The 26,990-nt window shown below is 38.3% G+C and overlaps 1 protein-coding gene across 3 annotated transcripts; it reads right to left on the bottom strand.

Moving 5' to 3' along the window:
* Nucleotides 1-827: 827 nt before the first annotated feature.
* Nucleotides 828-20,517, bottom strand: LOC127092817 (lysine-specific demethylase JMJ25). 3 transcript variants are annotated; one of them, XM_051031707.1, is made up of 12 exons: nt 19,862-20,517; nt 19,545-19,644; nt 11,831-11,975; nt 11,688-11,751; nt 10,861-11,608; nt 9,044-9,373; nt 8,437-8,715; nt 2,763-2,835; nt 2,577-2,662; nt 2,044-2,163; nt 1,548-1,606; nt 828-1,391 (listed from the first exon to the last, which is right to left on the bottom strand). In XM_051031707.1, exons 1-12 carry the CDS (start codon nt 20,335-20,337, stop codon nt 1,382-1,384), a joined length of 2,490 nt encoding a protein of 829 aa, XP_050887664.1. In that variant the 5' UTR covers nt 20,338-20,517; the 3' UTR covers nt 828-1,381. The 3 variants fall into 3 exon arrangements, with proteins under 3 accessions (XP_050887664.1, XP_050887665.1, XP_050887666.1); XM_051031708.1 differs by lacking the exons at nt 19,545-19,644; nt 19,862-20,517 and adding exons at nt 12,369-12,437; nt 18,647-19,111; XM_051031709.1 differs by lacking the exons at nt 19,545-19,644; nt 19,862-20,517 and adding an exon at nt 13,417-13,560.
* Nucleotides 20,518-26,990: the final 6,473 nt, after the last annotated feature.

Raw genomic sequence — 26,990 nt, 5'->3', positions numbered from 1 at the left:
GAAAGTATGAATAAAAGTCTATACATGAAAAGATGAACTTAGACGATCTCGATTTCACTCTCTTAGAATAAAGAAGTTGGAATGTGGGTACGAAGTAAAAATGGCCAAAATGTAGGAGAGTGAGAAATTGTTTCTCCTTATAAGCCCTATAAACCAGGCTTAGTAAGGGATGAGAAACCCATACTAGGCATGGGTGCAGTTACCGATAGCTCCTTTTATGTAACACATGCAAGAAACTCATGTCGATTTGTCTTCCCGAGAAAAACCCATCATTATTACACTTGCTTTGTCTTTGTCCCTTAAGGGACTCGCCCCAAAATAACTTGAGACTCGTCCCAAGATGACTTAAAGGACTCACCCCAAGGTGACTTGAGGGACTCGACATAAAATCTCACATAGGGACTCACCTCAATGTCTCGCCCAGATGTAAATTACCCAGGTTAAAACAATTCAATAGGAGAAGAGATTCCTTATCATTTTATCAGAATATTCTTGATTTTTTTTAATATAGTGTTATGTTTTTTTTTTCTTTACATTCTTTTTTGTTATTTTGTTAAACAAAAATTTGTTGGGTGTTTTTATTTATTTTTTGTTTGTGCCCTTAGTTTCTTTCATAAAATTGATAGACTTTTACTTTAAAAGGGCAAATTTTAGTCTTACCACTTAAGATTTCTTTCCATCGTTCTAAAAATTTTGCCCTTATTTTTATTCTATAAAATTGTTATTCCAAGAGGCAAATTTTTGGTACTAACACGCCGCTACGCCGCTGTGTTCTCAGAACAATGTCATGTTTTTAGAATCAAAAAGCATTTAACCCAAGTGTCTCATGATCTAAAACATAGGGAAGTATTGTGTTTTAGTGAATATATAGTTTACCTCACTAAAGACTCAACTAGTTCTATATTTATACATCTGTATATTCCAATGTCATTCCCCTTGTCTGCTGAAATATAACAAAAAGGGAAGTAATAAGTTTGAGCCAATAAAAATTTACTTCACTAAGACTCAACTTAACTATATTTGTACACTTAATAGAATTCTCTTTTTGTAAGCAAAACAATTACTTGACATGACATCAAATAAAGCAACATCTCCCATATTTTGCAAAACGTGCTGCAACAAAGGGCAACTTCGAATCTCTATATATGCAGTCACAAGTATGATTAGGACAATATTCACATTGGCATCTACTCATACACTTGAATCTACCTGATAATAATTAGCACCACAGTCCACAGGTATACAATTACACGCCAGCATTTAGTTTTTCCAATGTACCTCATCAAAATGCGCCAGATAAAACAAAATATGAAACCTTGATTACCAAACCTCATCAAAATGGATTCAATCTCTCTCTGGTATATATATACAGAAACCTTGATTACCTAGACCTGTAAATTGAATGGCAATCTTCAATCTTCATGATATTCACGCAATAAACACAAACTTTAAATCGTGAGTCTAGAAAACATAACAAAAATGCATCTACATAAGGTATAGCCTATCAATATGCCTTTGACAGGAAAGCAAACAGAATAATCACTAACCTTGCGTTCTCTAATTTTTCAACCACATCACGCATAGCATGGATGATAATTTTCTTCACCTGATACCAAAGAAGTGGCCATCAGGAAAAAAAAACAGTACATAAAATCCCAATAAGAAACAGTTGACATATGATATGACACAGGAACATAGAATTGAAATAGGTTGATGATCAAGATTTTAAACATTCAACAAGGATTGAAACGGTCGATATTAGAAGTTAGAGCCCTGCGAGCAATACAACTTTGCACGCGTACTCACTTGGCCTCGAGAGTGTGAAAATATATACACATAAAGAGTCTTACATTACTCTAATCTTATGTTAGAATATCTTAGTTTATCTCATAGGATCAGTTTCTTACCTTGGAGTATCTCTTAAGATTAATTTCTATATTACCCAGTTATTTTCATGAATTGATTCCCTATTCAATAAGGATTAAGAGTACTGTATCCCTACAAATACAAAAGTAGAATCAAATTAAAAATAGACTCGCACACCTCAAACTTGTCCTCGGATGCTTTGTGATTTATCGGAAGCTTGCGAAATTCCTCTGTCAAACGGATGCACTCGCCAACATGTTCAGGAGAGACAAAATCAAGTGCAACCTTGAAGCATGACTGCAAAAGAATGATACATATATTGACATTGACACAAACATTTCAAGCTTCGCTCAAAAGGAAAAGCAATCATGACCAAAAAAAAAGTGAGCTAATAATATAATGGCTTCAACAATTTGCAAGAAACCATAGGTTGATGCCATCATGCTGTACTAGTTACTAGTAAATCTCTGAATTCAATTTTAGCCTTGAAAAGTTTAGATATGTAATAGAAGCAAAGTTGTCCAGAAACAATACTAACCAAACTACTAAAATTTATAGAACACAAGTACAAAGGATGGGCGCGATGAACCAAAAAATAAATCAGATATTAATCTAATTCAAGCTGATATTCATCACTTCTAGCAGAATTTTATAGACTTTATATACTTCTTGGCAAACAAAGAAATGTGTACCATGTATGTAAATTTTACCTTCAGATTTCTAACTTGGTGAGGTAAACCAGCAGGAATTAAAACAGCATCTCCTAGCTTCTGAACAAAAGTCCAAGGCTCAATTCCTATAAATTAAAGTTGAAATGTCAACAGATTGGTACAATATAAATGATCAAAACAGTCCACTCCCCAACCAACAAAGAAATATTTATTAACATTACTAACCATACTCCTCCTTAAGTTTCATCTTATGCTCCGTAGTCAGATAAATGGTCTGATCATGAATAGGGTGAATAACCTACATTACCAAAGGATATCCCATTCAAGAAGATACGATTATATTGCCATGTATATTGGATTTAAAAAATAAATAAAAACTTTACTCGGAAGAAAGTATGAGAAAGTATAAATCTTATCCTAGTGCAACTCTCCAAAAGTTAATGTTGGGATTCAAGTGTGAGTGCTTAAGTCCCACATAGACAAATAGAGGAAATATTGGATATATAAGAGAAATGACTCATACCCCTGATGCCTTAAGGGTTTGGGTGGATATGTGGTGTCAAAGCCTCTTGGATCAAAGAACGTTTAGCCCATTAACACTTTCGGTGCTCCCCGGACTCCCCAACAAGTGGTATTAGAGTCATGGTTAGGCTCGGTGGGAAAGCGGAAATGTTGGATATATAAGATAAAGGACCAATACCCCTAATGCCTTAAGGTTTTTAGTGGATATGTGGTGCCAAGGTCTCTTGGATCCATGAACATGATTTATAAATTATTTTAGCAGCAATGAAACTAAACCGTCGGGCATTAAATGGTCAAAAGGAGGCATCCAGTGAGCTAGATAATGGAGAATCCTCTTAACTAATCTTAGCTAGATAATGGAGAATCCTCTTAACTAATCTTAGCTAGATAATGGATGTTATAAAATATTTTACTGATATATTAAAAAGTGATTCTTACATGTTACATCTACATGCTTTAAATAAGAGAGAATAGAAGACCTAATGGGCTTTGACTAATGGGCCTCATTACTAATAGAAATAATTACTATTTACAATCTAATATTTACAACACTCCCCCTCAAGCTGATGAATGGATATCTATCATTCCCAGCTTGCAAGTAAGTTGCCTGAATCTTTCTGTTGGTAAGCCTTTTGTTAACACATCTGCCAGTTGATGCCCGGAAGGAACGTAAGATGTAGTTATCAGTCCACTATCCAACTTCTCTTTGATAAAATGTCGGTCAATCTCAATGTGTTTAGTCTTGTCATGCTGAACAGGATTATGAGCAATACTAATAGCCGATTTATTGTCACAAAACAATGTCATAGGACCTTCACATTGTATCTTTAAGTCTTCTAGAATTTGTTTCATCCACAATAGCTCACAAATTCCTAATGCCATAGCTCTAAATTCTGCCTCGGCGCTTGATCGAGCAACTACACTTTGCTTCTTACTCTTCCAAGCTACAAGGTTACCACACAGAAAAGTACAATAGCCTGACGTAGATCTTCTGTCACTCACTGATCCGGCATAATCCGCATCAGTGTAAGTCTCCATAGTTAGATTTCCACCTCTTTTAAACAAAAGTCCTCTCCCTGGAGTTGCTTTAAGATATTGTAGAACGCGGTCTACAGCCTGCAAATGTCTCACCCTCGGATCATGCATGAATTGGCTCACCACACTGACTGCATATGCCAAATCTGGTCTAGTGTGTGCCAAGTAAATCAATTTTCCCACTAATCTCTGATATTGACCCTTGTCAACTTTGTCACTTTCCTCCTCAAAGCTTATCCTGTGATTTTGTTCAATGGGAACACTTGCAGGTTTGCATCCAAGTTTGCCAGTTTCCTGCAAAAGATCAAGCACATACTTCCTTTGAGAAATAAAGATGCCTTGCTTTGAGTAGGCTACCTCAATTCCCAAGAAATACTTGAGTTGCCCAAGGTCTTTCATCTCAAACTCTGCTGATAATTTCTCTTTGAGGAAATGTCTCTCAGTCAAATCATCTCCTGTAACAATAATATCATCAACATAAACAAGAAGTATAGTCAGTTTTCCTCCTTGTGAATGTTTAAAAAATAAAGTGTGGTCTCCTTGACTTTGCTTATAGCCCAAACACATCATTGCCTTTGTGAATCTTCCAAACCATGCCCGAGGGGACTGCTTTAGTCCATATAAGGCTTTCTTCAATTTACACACCTTGTTAGCTCCATTTGTTATGCCAACACCTGGTGGAATCTCCATATACACTTCTTCCTCTAAGTCTCCATGCAAGAACGCATTTTTAACATCAAACTGTTGCAATTCCCATCCACATGAAGCAGCAAGAGATAGTAAAATTCGAACAGTATTCATCTTTGCCACTGGGGCAAATGTCTCCTCATAATCAATACCATACGTCTGATAACCTTTTGCCACTAGTCTTGCTTTGTACCGATCAAGTGTACCATCAGATTTGTACTTTACAGTATAGATCCATCTGCATCCAACTGGACTTTTGTCTCTTTTCCTTTCAATAATCTCCCAAGTACCATTTTTTTCAAGTGCTCTCATTTCCTCATCCATAGCTTGGACCCAATTTTTATTTTGCAATGCTTCTTCAACAGATGATGGGATTTTCACAGAATCAACAGCTGCAACAAAACTTTGATATTGTGTGGAAAGATGTTTAGTGGAGACATATTGAGAGATAGGGTGTCGATATGGGGAAGGACAAGATCTTTTATCCTTCCTCAAAGCAATGGGTAAATCAACTGGATTAGTGTCACAAGTATCAGAAATGGCACAATCATCACTAGAGGAATCATTTTCAGTACTTACCTCCGGTTCAGGCGATTGAATTTGTTTCTGGAGAAGGTCAGGTTTACTTCTTCTCTGATACACTAGAGTTGGTGCTGGAGGTGCTGATTCCTGTAAAACAGAAGGCCTTGAAGGATCAGGAACACTTACTGGCTCAGATTCAGGTGTTGAACTAGGACTCAAACTCAAACTAGGTGACAACTCGGGTTCAAGAGAGGGAACACTGATAGGTGTTCTAGGGAGGCTAGGACCAAGGATCAGAAACTCGGACTCAGACTCTGACTCTGACTCTAAGTCACTTATGTTCTCCCCCTGAGACTGAGAACGAGTGAAATATGACACATTTTCATGAAAGGTGACATCTTTGGAGACAAAGAATTTTCGACTCGGAGGATGATAACATTTGTACCCTCTTTTGTTGGGTGCATAACCCAGAAAGATACATCTGACAGCACGGGGATCCAATTTGTTGCGATATTGTTTGTGAACATGAACAAAAGCAACACAACCAAAAATGCGAGACTCAAGAGTGTGTAAGATAGGAACAGATGGAAAACGTGAAAGCATAAATTGGGCAGGACTTTGATTACCTAACACTCGAGATGGGACCCGGTTAATCAGATAGGCAGCAGTAAGAATTGCCTCACCCCAATAAGAGGTAGGAACAGACATTTGAAAAAGGAGAGATCTAGCAACTTCAAGTAAATGACGATTTTTTCTTTCTGCGACACCGTTTTGTTGTGGGGTGTCAACACATGTGAATTCATGGAGAATGCCATGTTTACTAGTGAAGTTGGAAAAGGTATGATTGACATATTCTTTACCATTGTCAGAACGAATTCTTTTTATGCCTTTCCCAAATTGCGTTTGTACCATATTATAAAATTGGATAAATATTTGTGGTACTTCGGATTTAGTATTCATCAAGAAAATCCAAGTTACCCGAGTACAATCATCAATAAATGAGACAAACCATTTTGCACCAAAAATATTAGAGGTAGGGGCAGGTCCCCAAACATCAGAATGAATCAAATCAAAAGGTTCATCACTTTTATTAAAACTGGAAGGAAAAGATACACGATTGTGTTTTGCCAACTGACAAACATCACACTTAAAAGACTCAACAGAATGGTGTAAGAACAACGACGGGAACATAGACTTAATTATATAAAATGGAGGATGACCGAGACGCTTGTGCTGAAGCCAAATTTGTGAGGCTGAAGAGGAAGACTGAGACTGGAAACAGGAGGACAACACCTTTGGATGGTCATCAGAGAAGTAGTATAACCCTTCCTTTTCCTTAGCAATTCCAATCGTCTGCCCCGTGGTAAGGTCCTGAAAAACACAATGGGACATAGAAAAAATTACTTTACAATTCAGATCACGGGTAAGCTTATGGATGGAAATTAAATTGTGGGAAAGTGTGGGAACATGAAGCACAGATTGCAACTGGAATGGAGGTTGCAAGTCAATATTTCCAGTGCCAATAACACAAGCATGAGAGCCATCAGCAACAGTGATATAAGGAATACTCGAAGGTGTGGTATAAGAGCATAATAATGTGGAATCAAATGTCATATGATTAGTAGCACCAGAGTCAAGAATCCACGCATTCTTAGGAATATTACCACAAACAGTAAGAGATCGGGAACACAAACTCTTACCAGTAACTGCTAGAGACCCAGAACCAGAAGGCTTACTCATGGAGTCAAGCATAGATTTCAACCGTTCCACATCATTCTGACTGAAGGAGGAAAGATCAGTTCTCCTCTTTTCAAAGCTTTCAGTATCCTGGACATGTGTAGCAACATGTGCCTGATACTGGTGCATGTTGCGAGAACCGCCACCTCGGCTAAGAACCTGCTCCCTCCCATGAAGTTTGAAACACCTATCCTTTGTATGCCCTGATCGGTTACAATGCTCACAATAGAATTTGTCACGAACATTCTTGGATGATGATGGTGGTGGTCCTTGTCTTGTTGTTTTGCTAGCTACTAATGCTGACACATCCGGGGGCTGTTCATGAAGCATAGCTTGACGACGGGTTTCCTCACTACGGACAGTGTAAAAAACTTCATTAAGATCAAGAAATTTTTCCTTACCCAAAATCTGCACCCGAATAGGGTCAAATTCAGCATTAAGGCCTGCTAGGAAATCAAAGATCCTATCCCGCTCAACAACAGTATTCAAGGTGGCAGTATCCTTGCTGCACTCCATCTTCAAATTCTGATACTGATCCAACTCAATCCAAAAACCATTGAGAACTCCAAAATACTCAGTGATCGAAAGATTTCCCTGCTTAGTGTTGAAGATTTTCCTCTTTAAATCATAACAAGCAGACATATCTTGTTTCATGGAATAACTGCGACGAAGATACTCCCAAACTGCCTTTGCACTTGAGAGATACATGCAATTTCTACTAATTTCTGGAGATATGGAGTTCCAAAGCCAAGTAATAATAGCAGAATCATCTTTATCCCAGGAAGGGAAGTTAGGAGCAGTAACCAGAGGAGGATTTCCTTCAATATGATCAAGCATGTCGCAACATTTAAGAGTGTGTCTGATGAACTGAGACCATTGAAAATAATTTTTGCCGGTAAGCCAATAACCTTTTTGAACGACAAAATCCTTAGCATTAAATGGGGCTGGTGGATTTGTGGGAGGTGGAGGTGGAGGTGGAGGTGGTTGATCGTTAATAATCTCAGCCATTGAAAGGACAATCGAGAGAAAACAAACCAAGAAACAGGATGGGTTAGGGTTTCAAAGATGAGTGAACAAAAACAAGAAGCACGCAAAACAACAATGACCCAAACACCCAAAAACAACAACAAACTGCAGTAAAAAAAACTCCGCTACAAGGCGGCTAGGGTTTAGGCGGAAGCGAATCCCCCAAAATCGGGAGCTCTTGATACCATGTTATAAAATATTTTACTGATATATTAAAAAGTGATTCTTACATGTTACATCTACATGCTTTAAATAAGAGAGAATAGAAGATCTAATGGGCTTTGACTAATGGGCCTCATTACTAATAGAAATAATTACTATTTACAATCTAATATTTACAACAATGGAGAATCCTCTTAACTAATCTTACCTGCTTTAAAGGATTGCAGTGGACATGTCTGAACTCTCTGAAATGCTTCTTTAGATATTCCTGCAATTTGGGTGCATCCTCTCTCCGAAAAATGTCCCAGAGAGCGCCATCTAAAGAATCCTCTCCAACCATCGAACTGTCTTTTTGTTTCAGTGTTACTTTCTCATCACCATGTAGCTCCCTCTTATCTTGCTCGAGGTGCTTGCGTGTCAATCTCTTAATGGCTGTAGCTTCCTCAGGTTTCAGCTCCACTTTAGCAATATGAGTCAACACATTTACCTTACAACCAAATTACAAAAACATACTACATTTCATTTTCCTCATAATGGAGCATTCACTCGGAGAAACAAAGTAATAATTATAAAGCACTAACAAAGAATTGGTAAATGTATCATTCATTATTCAAATCCTAAAAAATATTTTGCAGTTTATGCCACTAGTCATAAAAAGAATACTTCTATGAATCATGAATTAGAAAAACAGCCAGGGAAGTAACAAATCAAATCAAACAAAACCAAATGAGGAGATTTTCTATGACAATGCAATGAACAAAATTTCTATTAAGTTCTGAAAAAACAGGCCAGGAAAGACAGAAATTGAAGCTTACAGCATCAGACACATCACAGTGGAGCTTAGTCACGGAATCACCACGTCCAAGCTCCTGAGCAAATCCATAAGCAACATATGTTCTTGGCCCCATGTCTGGCTTCACACAATAATCCGGCAATTTCACATAAAGGTTGAGAGCCCCCTTAAAAGGATCTGTATACTCTTTAAAAGGCAAGGAAGATATGAACTCAGCATGATGACGGGGTAAAAGTTCCTGAAATAAATCAAAAGGAGGCCAATCTTTCAATTTCAACATCTCAGGCCAATTAAGCCAATCCTTGCGACCCTTTGTGTACCCAGTAAAGAACTGGTGGATATTAATATCTCCCTGCATTCAATTAACAACTCAAATAAAAATACAGACATTACCAGCAACAGAATAGACTATCAAGTAAGAGCAGCAAAAAAATCAGTAACATAAGGCAGATACAATTTACCCAAGGCAGTTTGAAAGTACAACTAAACAAAAATATTCTTAACAAGAAAACATGAAAAACAATAAGTCCAACCTAAGACCATGAATATGTGGTGAGTATAGCACAATAAGTAATTACAGGTAAAATATCAGGGACACCAGACAGCAAGAAATTGAGATAAATGTTGAAAATTCTGCCTTCATTGTGTTGCAATCCGTCCCTAGTCGCCTAATTGTAGCATTTGAGTTGCCTCCTCCTCTATTTTGAGGGTCTTCCGCTTAAACCCTAGTTGTCATCATTGCGGTTTATCTTGTTTTTTTTCTTGTTTCAATCGTAGATTCTTTGAAACTCAAAAACAGGATCTTTAGAATTGTGGGCGAACTCACAAAACCGACTTGTAAGATGAGAGCTGCCCAAACTTTATAAACATTACGCCAAGGTGTTGAGACTTCAATGAAGACATCTTAAATTGTCGCAATTATGCGACTAAGGACAGACCGCAATGAAGGTAGAATTTCCAACACCCCTCACACTCAGATCTCACACCCCCTCACACTCGGACCTCAATAACACTAAAGCGCGGATGATGCGAGAGGCCCAACAACAAATTTATGATAAACTCTGATACCATCTTAGAATGTGCCAATTAGGCCTAACTCATCCCTCCCAAACCGGCTTATAAGGTGAGGATTCCCCCCACTTATAAACATATGATTAGGTCATATATTGTCCGATGTGAAACTCTTGACGATACATTTAAAAGATAAGATGACAAGATATTGAATCAGAAATGAGAAGTAGCATTAGTCGAAAATGTTGGGAGTATAAGCATATGACAAGCACCAAGGACTGGGACATTATTGTTAACATTGCCAATTACTTTTATAAAAATAGCATGTGGCTCACAACCCTAATGTGGCTTACCTCTTCATAATGTAAGAGGGGAGAATATCTAGAAACTGATTCTTAACGAAGAACCATCTAAACCAAAGTAAAAAGCGTACCCTATAAATTGAGTAACTGACAATGTTAAATGCACTAAAACTTCTCTCAATCCCAAAAAGATGGAGGTGCCAAATTGAGAAAGCATCTATAAAACTTCAGAAGTACAAAAACAAATTGCAACAGATAAATTATTTTCTAAATGTCATTTTCAGGCAGTCATTCCAGTAAAAAAAAGTTTCATAAAAGTTTTACATCATATGAGATATAGCCTGAAATTATGTTAATAAGTGAGAGATATCTCTCGTGTTACAAAGTCTAGTTTTGTAAAGTTATACCCAATCCAAACATTAAGAATGTCGGTTAAACAAATTAGAAAAAAGTTTCACGACAATGATAATAAACATGAATTCCAGCAAGAATCCCTCCATACTAAAGATTGAGAAATCAAACAAACCTCACACCAATCTAAGCAATTAATTGTCTTCACATCTAAAAGTACATCGAACTTGGAATTGGCTATTTGACGAAATGCACGCCACATGACTAGTGGCTCCCAGCTTAAACCAGATGTACATTCAAGTACATTGCTCACAATTACAGGCTCCCCTTTGCTCCAGTGCCATTGAAAATGCCTTAAATCTTCCTGATGTAGACCTACAGCCCTAGGACAGTACAAAAAGTTGTCACTGGAATCTTTACGAAAAGCTGCTTTCCTTAGGTTACTGTAGATACCATCTGCGCTCCTAACAGACTTCCAACACGAACACCTATCATCAAGAGTCTCCTCTGCAAGGTGAACAACGTGAAGCTTAAATTTTTCTGCAAGTTCTTCAGCTTTACATACTAACTCAGAGATGCAATTTAGAGGAAGTATCCTTCTCAGTTCCAGGAAACCATGATCACATTCATTATCGGCTTTTGGACAGGGAATGCTACCATCACCATTCGCATGCCATCTAGATCTTGACCACTCACGAATCTCAGGCTCGGCGGCATCACAAGGTTTATTTCCTCTGACAATTCTCTCTTCATTTCCACCATGCAGATAATTAGGCCCTCTGAAGATAAAATCAAACTCAATTGGATCTGCACCACCGAGAAGCTTCCCATCACGAAGCTCCCGGCAACAAAGGAGACAAATGTCAAAAGGGCATTTTGTACAACTTCTATGGTAGTCAAATATTGACGTTTTGCAGTTGTCACTACAAAAAAAGTGTTACATCAACAACTATATAGCATTATATTAAGCAAAAAACAATAATATTCTAAACAAGTCCCAACCAGTACACACGCTCATCTTTAAAATAGTCTCCCTCTTTTACTTCAAACTTTGAGAATGAGAGCCCTGAAATTCACATCAAAGATTAAATTATAAAAAGAAACATACATGAAACTAAAAATGAATTCTGACTATAGAAGAATACCTTGTCTCTTCGCTTCCCTTTCCTTCTCAATAATTTGTTCTTCATCCAACTGTCTTAAATACGGAAGAAGTCCTTTAAGCACATACTTAGAGAACTCAACCTCCTCTTCCTTGGTTATGTTGGTTTCAACCCTTTGCTTCATTTCCTATAGTAAACCAAATGATTACATTTCAAATATAGAATACATAAAAAAAATAACAGAAGAACAGTTAATTGTCTATTTAGTAGGCCACCAATTAGACATGCATATGTCAGACGCGAGCCCAAATTAAATTAGGCCCAATTGTAATTAGCATTGTGTATCGTATTTAAATAGAATAAGGATGACAAATACAGCATATCCGATTGTCATTTGGTGTGGTTTGAGAGAGACTAAGCTCTCTAATTCCTAGAGGAGTGGTTATTTGTCAGTTTTTGTATTTGTGTGACAGTTTGTAACAGTTATAACTTTCATAACTGCCCTCTTGGAGTTAATAACTGCAGTCTAATCTGTATAATAAACTGTGCAGAATTCCTTATCATCGTTAATCCTAATTACCTTCATATGCTCTATCTTTAATAGTGTATATTTTGTCCCTAACATTGGTATCAGTAGCACCATATGATCCTGTGTATGGTACAAACACGACAGAAAATGGAGGCACGGTTAGAATTTCTAGAAAGAGCCTACCAAAACTACATGAAAACGCGTGACGAAGTTCAGGAAATTGTTGGAATAGGGTTGGTATGTCGGGTTTTTGTTATCGTCTCCACAGGGATTGTGAGATATCGCCGCCGTTCGACAAGGGGGGTTTTGGTTTTAGTCACGGTAGCTTGCATAAAAGTGTAAGAAAATGCGGTAAAAGTTTTGGTTTTTCTATTTGAGAAATATTGTCAAAGTTAGGGTTCGACGATCACTTTGCATGTATATGTTCGATCAACAAAACTCATAAACTCCTTTAGATGATAAACTATTTCACAAAGTCCTCCCAATGTGTTTATCTCTAACACACATTGTGGGTTTTCCCATTTTGATCCATTGTTTATCTCTAACACAATCTATCAAAATGACAACTTTTTGGTTCAACTTTATGGTGAACAAAATCATTCATTACTATCTCTAGCTAACAAACAAGATTGGATGAAAACCTAGGTAAAGAGTTGGTAAACATCTCTCGATCATAAACCAACACAAAGAGTTTTCAATAAAACAAAGTTTTCACCATAAATTCATCATTAAAGAGTTTACAAATGAAGATCATCTCATATACACACAAAGCTTATGATCATCTACATCTAACCTTGACAAAATGAAGAACTAAGCCACTCATTTTCATGGTGGCTTGTACAACAAGTCTCGGTTGAAGGTTTAACACTCAACAACCAAAAATTTATTAAACAAAAGAAATTTAAACCAAACACACAAATTAAAAACATAAACAATAACTATTACTTAAAAATTTTAAAATGTGCGTGGAGACAAAACACCCCAAAAGTACATAACCAAAACCAAAATACTACAAATCTGAAAATACAATAAAAATAAAACAAAATATGAAAAATAAAACAAACTTAGCCCTCAAAGGACTCAGAATCCTCATCACTACCGGCCTCAGAACCTGTACCATCCTCATCATCATCATCGTCATCACCATCCTCAGCACCACCCGAAGTATCAGCACCAGAAGCACTCGCTCCCTCTCCGAAAATAGGTCTGTCCACAGGCCAGCTAGCGTGCTGCAGAAACTGCTCACGTGTCACCAGGACCATCAGTAGTCCCGGTATTACCAGCAGCTGTACTGGCTCTGAAATTCTTCGGTTTACAATACTTGGCCACATATCTGTCATCGATAGCTGGTGGGATCCTCACTTGACTCCGGGAGGGTAGCTTTACCCTCGCATGTTGGCACAATGCCATGATGAGACACGGGAAAGCAAGGGGACAGTTAACTCGTGCCCCCGATTTTAGCCCGCTCTCAATCACGGACTTCAACTCTAAAGCAATTATCCTCGCCACATCAATCTGGATATTCGTGAGAATGCGGTGAATCAAGTGTGCCACTGGGATCGGCACAGTTGAGGTGTGAGACTTGGGTTTTATATTTGTCAGAACCAACATAAGGATCAGCTGAGCCATGGGAATCATGTCTTCCCTATGGTATCTCATCGGAACCCCAGATGGGTTCAACTCAACTGATTTCCCTTCAAATAGCAGGGCAGCAGAAATTGAATCGGTATCCCGATGAAACCTCAAATCACGGTGGTAAGTGTCCCTCTCATTCGCTCCCAGATGGAGCGGTTCACCCAGCACCCGGTTGATTGTATCCCGATCGAAAGCAACCGTACGGCCGGACACTCTAGTGGTCCATGTGAATGGCTCATCGTCGTCGGGCAGTGCGTTTGCATAGAACTCACGCACTGTATCAATGTCATAGTTCTCAAGGGGAGAAATCAACCGATCCCACTTCTTACTATGAATCAACCCAGCAAATGTTCGGTAGGCGCCTTCGGGGTTGATAATGAACCTTTTCTCTGGCAGAATTTTTCTCTTTTCTAATGCCACATATCTAGCGGCTTGCTTTGGCCCGACGAATTTGTCGGTGTCGAACTGTATTGGCACCGCACGGGATGTGCTCCCGCCCTTTCTCTTTTTAGAAGCGCTCGCGCTAGACCTGGATGCCATCTGCAAAGTTATAGAGAAGAAACAACACAAACACAAAACAGATTAGAAAGCAAAACAGGAAAGCTTCGCTACAGCTTCGCCTAGCGAAGCTTCGCTACAGGTTCGCTTAGCGAAGTGGCAGCGAATGCTCGCCACTGATTCGCCTAGCGAGACGCTAGCGAATGTTACGGGTTTTTGGGTTCTGCATTGTTAACACTGAAATTTCAGAAAACCCTAAATCTAACGGTATCCAATTCAGAAACAAAATGATTTATCATGCAAAGAATCGTTCTAAGATACATGCAATTCTAAACCCACATGCAAAACCTAATGATACCCACTTTCCCAACTTCACCCTAAATGTCTCATATTCAGAAATTTCAACTTGACAGCATAAAGAAAATGAGATAGGACAAACCTGTTGAAAGAGATAGATTGAATTTGAAATGCACAGTGAGGTTTGCAATACAATGTAACAGTTAGGGTTTCTAACGGTATCCAATTCAGAAACAAAATGATTTATCATGCAAAGAATCGTTCTAAGATACATGCAATTCTAAACCCACATGCAAAACCTAATGATACCCACTTTCCCAACTTCACCATAAATGTCTCATATTCAGAAATTTCAACTTGACAGCATAAAGTAAATGAGATAGGACAAACCTGTTGAAAGAGATAGATTGAATTTGAAATGCACAGTGAGGTTTGCAATACAATGTAACAGTTAGGGTTTCTGTGAATGCTTGAGGTTTATGTTAGATGGAAAGTGAGAGAGTGATTGAGAGTGCTAGTGAAAATAAGCTTGCTCTTTTATCAGACTAAAAAAACGAAATAACAAGTGTTTGGGCCCAAAATGGGTGGCCCTGTGAAACAGAAGTAAAGTGCTGCCACGCAGCGCTCGCTGCTGCTTCGCCTAGCGAGCAGATAGCGAATCAGCTCGCTACTGCCTTCGCCTAGCGAGCAGCTAGCGAGCATGACAGCAATTTGTTTTTTTCATAACAGCAGGTAAAGCACATTCAGCAAGATTTTTCAAATGGGACACCAATACAACATAACAGAAAACTGTAAATACTTACAATGTTGGGGTGCCTCCCAACAAGCGCTTGTTTAACGTCGGATAAGCTCGACGGCTCGATGCTCACAGAGGAGCATCCAAGGAAATTGCGCAGCTTCCGCGATCCACTTTGTTGAGCAACTTCCTCAAGGGCTTTGTTGTCTTCAAGAGGTTCTTGATGAACCTTCGATAAAATCTGATACCACACTTTTTCGGAACTATTTGCACAACGCTCACCCATTCACCATCGGAGATAGAACAATTCATCCCGGCCTCTACTAGTTTGACAATGTCCTTCTTTTTCAGCACTCGTATCAATTGATTCTCCTCTTTTGTGGACAAAGTGTTGCTAATGATTACCGGTTTAGTACAGTTATCACCAAGGAACACATGCTTCAAATGTGGCTCTAGTTTTGGCTCCTCAACTGATGCAGAGATGCAAGACAAACTCAAAAAAGGTTTTTGCTATCGCTGTGATGAACAATTTGGTCATGGTCATGTCTGCCCACAAACAATTATATATCCTCTTGGTGGAAGATGGGCCTATGTCTGAGGAACCAACTTATGATGTGCTTACAATCACTGAAGATTTTTATAAACTCCAACTTTCCATGTTTAGCATCTCTGGATTTACTTCTATAAAAAACATCAAACTGTGGGGGTGAAATTGCAAACAATAAAGTACTTGTTCTCATTTGATTGTGAAGCCTCTCATAATTTCATGTGTTAGTTCAACAAACTAATTTCTCAATTATGGAAACACCATCTTATACCGTTGAAGTGAGCGACGGGAGGAAGATCCCTGGCGGAGGAGTTTGTAAAAACGTGCATCTCAACCTTCAAGGTTTGCATTTACAACAAGATTTTTACATCTTTGATCTTGGCGGAGTCGACATTGTATTAAGTATGGAATGGTTATCACAACTTGGGGAGATTAAGGCCAATTTCAGTGATTTGACACTAGCAATTCCCACTGCCACCGGTATCCATTGTTTGAAAGGGGACAACTTTGACAAGGGCTGAAGCCTCTTTAAAAATGATGTACCGTGAATTGCAACAGGAGGGAAAAGGTTTCCTCTTAATTTTTTTTGGAAATTTCAGTTGCTGACACACAACCAGCCCCACAGGCAGATTGGGTATTCTCTATCATAGCAAAATATCAAGAGGTCTTTCACGACATTCAGGCTGTCCTATCTCTATTAAAAAAAACATCAATTGGTGGCAAATTTTAAAAAGTGTACTTTCGGACAGCCTCAACTAGATTACTTGGGCCATATAATTTTGGCTAAAGGGGTGGCAGCAGACCCTCAAAAGATTGAAGCAATGCTTTAATGGCCAAGACCCAAAGATCTCATGTTTCTTCGCGGTTTTTTGGGACTCACAGGTTACTACAGATGGTTTGTGAAAGATTATGGTAAATTGGTCCAACCTCTCACTCAATTGCTTAAAAAGGACAACTTTCATAGGAATCCTGAAGCACAAACAGCATTTGACATATTGAAGGCAGCACTCATTTGCCCACTCTAACTGTACCTGACTTTTCCTTACCTTTTGTTATAGAAACGGATGCTTCTGATAAAGGATTGGGAGTTGTGTTGATGCGAAAAGGTAGACCAGTAGCCTTTTTGAGTCAACAGTTATCGGATAGGGCCCAACGAAAATCTGTTTATGAAAGAGAGTTAATGGCTATTGTGGTGGCTGTCCAAAATGGCGTCATTACTCAAAGAAGTTTGAAATTTTTGACGGATCAACGAGTTTTGAGCGAGAATCAATTCAAATGGACATCCAAACTCATGAGTTTTGATTTTGATATAATATACAAACCAGGGTGGACAATGGGGCTGCAGATGCTTTATCACGAAAATGACCTATGACTGACTTATGACGATGTTTCTATGGTTCAGTTTTCAGATCTGGCAGATTGGGAAACTGAGATTCGTGCTGATGCTAAACTTCAGAAAATTGTCCACGATTTGTTACAAAATTCTCAGGCTCATCCAGGATACACCTTCCAAAACATAAAGTTATTGTACGAAGGGAAATTGGTGTTACCTAGGTCTTCCTCAAAAATTCCAACTACACCTTCCAAAACATAAAGTTATTGTACAAAGAGAAATTGGTGTTACCTAGGTCTTCCTCAAAAATTCCAACTTTATTACAAGAATATCATTGTTCTGTTGTAGGGGGTCATTCTGGACTTTCCAGATCATACAAGAGAATTGCAGCTTTGGTATTTTGAGAAGGCATGAAAAAGGACATCAAGACTTTTGTAACTTCTTGTGAGGTATGTCAACAAAATAAATATCAAACTTTATCCCCGCGGGCCTCTTACAACCACTTCCAATCCCTACACAGGCATGAACTGATATTTCTATGGATTTTATTCAAGGCCTTCCGAGGAGTCAGGGAAGGAATGCTATATTGGTGGTGGTAGACCGGCTTACGAAATATGAACATTTTATCCATCTCACTCATTCTTTTACAGCTATTGCTGAATTATTTCTTCAGGAGATTGTTAGACTTCATGGATTCCCTGATACTATAGTCTCTGATAGAGACAAAATCTTCCTCAGCCACTTTTGGACAGAACTTTTTCGAATGGCGGGTACCAAACTGAAATTTAGCATTGCATATCACCCTCAAATGGATAGCCAAACGGAAGTTGTAAACCGGTGCTTGGAAACTTATTTGCGGTATCTCACATGGGCTAAGCCTAAGATGTGGATGAAGTGGTTAGGAAGGGGAGAATTTTGGTTCAACTCTAATTACAATAATCCTGCCGAAACGACTCCTTTCAAAGGTCTTTATGGTCGTGACCCTCCTCAATTACTAAAAGGTACCACAGTTCCTTCCGCAGTTGAAGAAGTGACTCGTCTAACTCAGGAAAGAGACACCATCTTACATGATCTCAATTCTAATTTGGTCAAAGCGCAAAACCAGATGCAGATTCAGGCCAACAAACACCGTCGTGATATATCCTTCGATGTTGGTGATTGGGTGTACCTCAAATTGCAACCTTACGGGATGAAATCTTTAGCAAGAAAAATTAATGAAAAGTTCAGCCCCGTAATTTTATGGGACATATCAGATCGCAGAGCGAATTGACAAGGTTGCTTACCATCTTGATCTACCTCAAGGCACTAGGATTCATCCGGTCTTTCATGTTTCACTGTTGAAGAAAGCCATCTCACCAGCAGCACTGCTGCAACCTTTACCTCCTGTTCTGACCGAGGAATTGGAAGTGCAAGTGGAGCCTGATGCAGTCAAGGCTGTTCGGAGAAATCCTGCCGGCAATATTCAGGTGTTGATCCATTGGAAAGAATTACCGGATTTTGAAGCTTCTTGGGATTCATACGATTCAATTGATCAGCAATTTCCTCAATTTCACCTTGCGGACAAGGTGAAAGTTTTGGGGGGAGTATTGTTAGTAGGCCACCAATTAGACAAGTATATGTCAAACGCAAGCCCAAATTAAATTAGGCTCAATTGTAATTAGTAGTGTGTATCGTATTTAAATAGAATAAGGATGACAAATACGGGCGGTTGTCATTTGGTGTGGTTTGGGAGATACTAGGCTCTCTAATCCTAGAGGAGTGGTTATTTGTCAGTTTTTGTTTTTGTGTGACAGTTTGTAACAGTTAATAACTTCCATAACTGCCCTTTTGGAGTTAATAACTGCCATCTATAGCAGAATTTCTTTAATAGTGTATATTATGTCCCTAACATTGAACTTATCTACTGACGTAACTCTAACTTTTTGTGAAAATGTTTGGGAGAATTAATGAAAACAGCTTATGACCTAGTTCATAAGTTGTTTTCAAGTTATTTTCATGAATCTTTCAAGATAGGTTATGAAAACAACTTATAGCTTATACGAAAACAATTAAACTTCTATTTCATTGCTTTCTATAAAAACAGCTCATACACGAGTGCTTATAATGATAAGCATTTATGCTATAAACCGCAAATAAGTTGTCTATCCAAACAAAATAAGCTAGAAGAGGGGGTTAACTAACATTGATACACTTAAAGGAACGCAAGCAAGCTTTGCAATTGCAATTATCACAGCACACAGGACACGCTTCAGCAACATCGGTCTCTTTCAGCTTAGGATACCTTAACAAGACACAACAAAAGGAATTCAGTATATCATTAAGACTTAACAGTTATCAGCTCAAATAATCAGGTCATATTACCTATGACGCACAGACACCCCAAACACGACACCGACACTAACACGGCAACACTTATAATAATTAAATAAATAAACTAAATGTAATCATAAGTTCTGACACCGATATGAACATGTCAGTATAATAAAAGCGAAGTGTACCAATTAGTTATACAGGGTATGCAAAATCTTTTCCGTTTGCATTTAGTGCATCTGACAACTCTGCCCTTATCATTTCTCTGGCACTGATGGCACATTAAGGAGTCTGCTTCGTTGAATGTAACTTTCTTGTTTCGATTATTCCTTGAAACATCACAATCTGACTTTCTTTTTGTACCACGTCTTTTCTTCTCTCTTTTTAACAACACCGGAGTAGAAGAAGAAGAACGTACTTCAGGTGGTGCCACGTCATTGAGCTTCCTCGTTTCTCCGTCTTCCTCCACCGGTTCCTTTTCTCCACCGTCATCAAATTTACTCGATTCTCCGTCTTTCTCCACCGGCTCCTTTCCTTCAACGTCGCCATTGTCTTTCAAAGTAGCTTGTGTTTCTCGATCAGGAAGGAGTTCGTCTTCGTCGGTGATGGTGACTGTAACGGTCACTTTCACTGTATATGAGACTGTAACGTTGTTCTCTGCCATCGGAAGTTGAAATGCAGAGAGAATGGAGATTTCTCAAAACGAAAATGGCAATGCAAACCCTAGAGAGCTAGCTATTTCCCATGCATTTTGGTTCATCTTTGCTTCGGTGCTAAAATGAAATTTGTACTGTTCTTTGGCGCTCATAAGATGAAACGCTGCGTTTCTTTGTTATGTTCATCTTTGGGTTTTTTTTCAAATTTTTCACTGTTTAGATATTTATTACTACTAATTGTTTATGTTAATTGTGGTTTAATGAATGCTTTATTATGAATAGAGGAATGCTGAACGAAAGAAGATTGATGAAGGGAAAAGGTTATCGCTTTCGTTGCAAAGAAAGATGGAAAGGAAATATTAATTCTTATGGGTCTCACGTTAAAAAACTCGAATTTTTTACTCAAATATTTTATATTTTAAAAAAAAATCAAAATAATGTTGTCTTCAAATAATTCCACAAATATCTCAGTTTCAGAAGGAAAAAAAACGTTAACGTGTAGGTGTCAGATCAATTGACATTTACCCTTAATTTTTAAAAGGGGGGCGCCAATTGAATTGACTACAATACATTGTGGTGTCAATTCAATTGGTGCTCGTGTGTACTAAATGAGAGGAGGCGTCAATTGGTATGACGCCTCGGTATAGTGTGTAATTTTTTTTTTGTATAAACAAAGGTGTTGTGTAATTTATTTTTCCACATCTCTTTTCTTTATATTGCAAACATGTTTCGTCTTTGTCGACAAAAGTGATTTATTCGAGAGACAAGTCTCCGAAGGAGATGATGTTTTGGAATATTTGTCGTTTCGATCAACTAAAGAGGAAGTTGGTTTGTTGCTTACATGGAAACATATCAGAAGGGGGAAATTTTAGAAGTATTGAGATACTTGATGGCGTACGTGGTTGGGTGCGAGTAAAAAATGATAAGGATGTTGATGAAGTGATGTTTGGATCATATGACATCATTCTGATTGTTGTAATCAATTAGAAATGTTGTTTTTAAATATTATGTTTAAGTATTTTCATCTGTTTTGATATTTGTTATTTGTGTTGTTTATTTGGTGCAGATCTCTTGTAACGATCAAAACCCTTTGATGCAGATCCACGAAACGATCACGAACGTTGAACGATGACAACGTCTCTACTCAGTCCACACGAACAGATTCCTTCAATCTCAGTGCTAGCTGGTACGAATGAAGGCTTTGAGTGAGAGAGAGAGAGAGTGATAGAAAACGAAAATAATGCAACCGCAAATTTTTGCTTCTGCACAAGGGTTCTATTTATAGAACCACTTGTGTGGGCTTCAAGCTAAAAGCCCACTTAAGTTTATTTTGGCCCATATCTTATAATATGCCCAAAATCACTTAAGTTCATGGTACCTTACCATATTTTGTATTCTATTCAAGTACATCGTACCTTACGATGCTCTATAACTCACTTAAGGGCACCGTACCTTACGGTATTCCTTAGTTACTCTATCTTTCATCAATCCGTCCTTTGTGTGTGACCCTGTAGGTTTTCGTGACGTTGGCAATTATATTAAATCACGCATTTAACATAATAAACAGTGAGCGGTATCTAGCAACACATCACTGCTACCCAAGACACGAAAATGTCATGTGATCTGACAATTCCTTCTGTGATAATACTTATGTGTATAATTACCCTTTTGCCCTTATGTCTATATTGAACACAAGGCATAGACCGTGTCATCCTTGTTCAGTTCAATATTGGGCCCATAGACATTTATCCTGTTACGCAGGATGGGCAAATTCCATCTAGGACACTCATGTCCCTCAGCATGCTTTGTGGAGTACCCATTAACTGTCTTTATGGTTATCCAGTTACGGACAACGTTGGATCAGCAATAAAGCACTCGACTCTACATCTAGGATCCATAGTGGTTTCAGGTCGAAGAGTGGAATACACTATTATCACCATGAGAATAACTTATGACACTTTGCATAACTTTCTATATAGTATTCTCATAGCGGGTCAATCCGGTATAAATATTACTCCTAATATTCATACCTATATTTAAGACTTGATAACTCTTTATCCATGATCCATGAGATGTGATCATCAGTCTACAAACATAATAGTCTTAATGCTTTAATGTTATCCCACTTCACACTAAAGCTCGACTACGGATACTTTAAGAATAGTGTCCTTATGTTTAATGTGTTCTCATGATTAAGTCACACTTAATACATTAAACGGACTAGCTATTCTAGGGACTTTATTAAACAAACGTAATAAAGAAAATGCCTTTTATTATTAATAAATAATTCGATACAAGTACCAAAAGTATTGGCCTCTAGGGCTTACACCAACAATCTCCCACTAGCACTAGAGCCAATCAGGCATACCCCTTATGCCCATTGATCTAGTATGGCCATCATGCTTCTGCTGCGCAAGAGGCTTTGTCAATGGGTCAGCTATATTGTCAAGTGTAGGTACCTTACATATTTTCACATCTCCTCTATCTATTATCTCTCGAATGAGATGATAACGCCTAAGTATGTGTTTGGATCGTTGGTGAGATCTAGGTTCCTTGGCTTGTGCGATAGCACCATTGTTATCACAGTAGAGACCAATGGGATCCACAATGCTAGGAACTATGCCAAGTTCACTAATGAACTTTTTGATCCAAACAGCTTCCTTTGCTGCACTTGAGGCAGCAATATACTCGGCCTCAGTTGTAGAATCAGCAACTGTATCTTGCTTTGAACTTTTCCAGCTCACAGCGCCACCGTTTAAGCAAAACACATAACCAGATTGCGATCTAAAGTCATCCTTATCTGTCTGGAAGCTAGCATCGGTGTATCCAACTACAGCCAACTCTTCCTGACCTCCATATATCAAGAATGATTCCTTAGTCCTTCTCAAATACTTAAGGATATTCTTGACAGCTACCCAGTGAGCATCACCAGGATCAGATTGGTACCTACTCGTTGCGCTTAAAGCATACGAGACATCTGGTCGAGTACATAACATGGCATACATGATAGATCCTATTGCAGATGCATATGGAATCTTATTCATGCGATCCCTTTCTTCCTTAGTTAAAGGGGATTGTGTTTTTGATAGACACAGGCCATGTTGCATAGGTATGAATCCTTTCTTGGAATCATGCATATTAAAGCGTCTCAACACTTTGTCTATGTATGTGCTCTGACTTAGGCCAAGCAGTTTTTGTGATCTATCTCTATAGATTCTGATTCCTAATATATAGGCTGCTTCACCTAGGTCCTTCATAGAAAAGCATTTCCCCAACCAAGACTTTACTTGTTGTAGGGTAGGGATATCGTTTCCAATGAGTAATATGTCATCTACATATAATACCAGGAAAACGATCATGCTCCCACTAACCTTCTTGTAGACACAAGGCTCATCTTCGTTCTTGATGAATCCATATTGTTTTACTGTTTCATCAAAACGAAGATTCCAGCTTCTGGAAGCTTGCTTCAATCCATAGATTGATCTTTGTAACTTACATATCTTTTGGGCTTCCTCTGGTATGTCAAATCCTTCAGGCTGTGTCATGTACACATCCTCAAGAAGATTCCCATTAAGGAAAGCAGTTTTGACATCCATCTGTCATATTTCATAATCATGATATGCAGCGATAGCAAGTAAAATCCGAACAGATTTAAGCATTGCAACTGGTGAAAAGGTTTCATCATAGTCAATCCCATGAATTTGTTTATATCCTTTTGCCACCAGTCTTGCCTTATAGGTATGTACCTTACCATCCATGTCAGTCTTCTTTTTGAAGACCCACTTGCATCCTATGGGGTTAACTCCTACAGGAGGCTCTACCAAGATCCAAACTTGGTTTGTGTACATGGAATCCATTTCAGATTTCATGGCTTCTAGCCACTTCTCAGACTTGGGACCAGTTATGGCCTCTTGGTAGGTCACAGGCTCATCTTGATCCATGAGTAATACATCACCTTGATCAGTTATGAGATATCCATATCTCTCAGGTAGTTGACGTATCCTGCTTGACCTACGCTGGTTTTGTTCTACTTGAGCAGGTTGCTCTTCCACAACTTCTTGTGTTTCCTGCTCTAATTCCTCCATAGGTGTATCTATGCTTTGTGATTCTTGAATTTCTTCAAGGTCTACTTTCCTCCCACTGGTTCCTTTGGAAATAAAATCCTTTTCTAGGAAAACTCCAGTTCGAGCGACAAACACTTTGCCCTCAGAAGGATTGTAGAAGTAATACCCTCTTGTTTCTTTAGGATACCCCACAAATAAGCATTTGTCAGATTTTGGCTCAAGCTTAGTTGAAATTTGTCGTTTCACATAAACCTCGCAACCCCAAATCTTCATGTAAGACATATGTGGTTTCTTACCACTCCATATCTCATATGGTGTCTTCTCAACCTTTTTGGATGGAACACGGTTAAGTGTGTAAGCTGCTGTCAATAGTGCATGTCCCCAAAAGGAGTTTGGAAGATCGGCGTGACTCATCATGGATCGGACCATGTCTAACAGGGTTCGATTTCTTCTCTCAGATACACCATTCCATTGGGGTGTTCCAGGAGGAGTGAGTTGGGATAGGATCCCACACTCTTTCAGATGGTCATCAAACTCTAGGCTTAAATACTCACCACCTCGATCTGATCGAAGAGTTTTAATATTCTTACCTAGTTGGTTTTGTACTTCATTCTTGAATTCCTTGAACTTTTCAAAGGACTCTGATTTGTGTTTCATTAAATACACATAACCATATCTACTGAAATCATCAGTGAATGTGATGAAGTACTGAAAACCTCCTCTGGCTGGTATGTTCAGTGGTCCACATACATCAGTATGTATGAGGGCCAAAAGATCATTAGCTCTTTCACCTTTTCCTGTGAATGGAGACTTTGTCATCTTTCCAATTAAACAAGATCTGCATGTCTCATATGATTCATAATCAAAAGAGTCCAACAGTCCATCTTTGTGGAGTTTGGAAATGCGTTTCTCATTTATGTGGCCTAATCGACAATGCAAAAGGTAAGTTGGATTTAACTCAATAGGTTTCATCCTTTTAGTATTAATGTTATAAATAGGCATTTCAAGATCAAGGACATATAGTCCATTGTTCATTTGTGCAGTAGCATAGAATATATCATTCGAATAAATTGAACAACAATTGTTCTTTATTATGAATGAAAAACCAATCTTGTCCAAACAAGAAACGGAAATAATATTCCTGCTAATTGCTGGTACATAATAACAGTTCTTTAACTGAATTATTAAACCACTAGGTAAAGTCAATTCATAAGTTCCTACGGCTAAGGCAGCAACCTTTGCTCCATTACCAACTCGTAGGTCGACTTCACCTTTTGCCAATTTTCTACTCCCTTTTAGTTCTTGCACATTTGTACAAATGTGAGAACCGCATCCGGTATCTAATACCCATGATGCAGAAGTAGATAAATTAATTTCAATAACAAAAATACCTGAAGTTGGAGTCTCTACTCCATTCTTCCTATCTTCCAGGTACTTTGGGCAGTTCCTCTTCCAGTGTGCGGTCTTACCGCAATGGAAGCAGGTGCCTTCCTTTTCTATGCTTCCACTAGGCTTCAAAGCAGCAATAGTGGGTTTGGGTTTGGCAACTTCCTTGTCTGTCCCTTTATCATGTTTGAGGACAATCCTCATGTTTCGGTGCCAATCCAGAAAATTTGTCCCAGACAATTTTTCTTTCTCAAGGATTGATCGCAATATGTTGTTAGAGGTGTTTGTTGTCATGGTTATCTACATAAGGATTAAGAAAATATAAGTATCATTGACATATTTAATTAGGCCTTTAATCAAATATGCTCCCACTATTTTACTCAAAACAAATGACCCTCATCATTTGATTCGGAAAATCCCGTTGGAAGATTTTCTAGTGGGTCGAGATCCATATTTCACTTCGTTCTAAGTCCGCGTAGGCGGATTACACAAAACTAGGTTATTTAGGTAGGAACTCCTTCCAGTTGTATCTCATACAACTCTCGAAAATTTCAGTTGGGTGAATAACTCCTTATTCCAATCCATCATATGAATCATTCCCAACTCTTGCTTCTAAACATATATATAATCTTATTATAATTTGTTTAGTTAAGTTTGACCCATTGTTTTAACAGTTGGATATTACAATTATCCCATCGCACCTTACTAATATATAGATCATGCACCTCGCGTAGGCGAAACCTACATTATCCATTACTAGTCTTGATGAGTGTTAAAACTTGGAAAGCATAAACTTAATATTTAGTTTGAGGGAATTGCAATTGTTATGATCTCACCGGCTTATTTATCATATAAATCGTCTCTCACATGCATCAACATACATTCACATGCATCAACATACATACAAACAAAATGAAACAGTTATGGCCCCTAGCGCAATTGTTCTCCCAAGCCAATGAGAGAACCTAAGCTAACCTACAACGATCTAAGCTTCTCCAAGCAAGATCTTCAAGGTTGTCCTCCTTTAATATTGAATTATTCTCTAAGCTTCTCCAAGCAAGATCTTCAAGATTGTCCTCTTTTGATATTGAAATCTTCTCTTTCTTCATAACATTGTCTTCTTCTCTTTATTCATTAAATTACATTCCAGAAGAAACTCGTTTTACATACGAGGGTTTGAGATGAGAAAAGAAGTTACATTAAGAGATCAA

Source organism: Lathyrus oleraceus, chromosome 6 (assembly GCF_024323335.1).
Source record: "Lathyrus oleraceus cultivar Zhongwan6 chromosome 6, CAAS_Psat_ZW6_1.0, whole genome shotgun sequence".
Taxonomy (NCBI): domain Eukaryota; kingdom Viridiplantae; phylum Streptophyta; class Magnoliopsida; order Fabales; family Fabaceae; genus Lathyrus; species Lathyrus oleraceus.
This window is presented reverse-complemented; position numbering and strand designations above follow the sequence as displayed.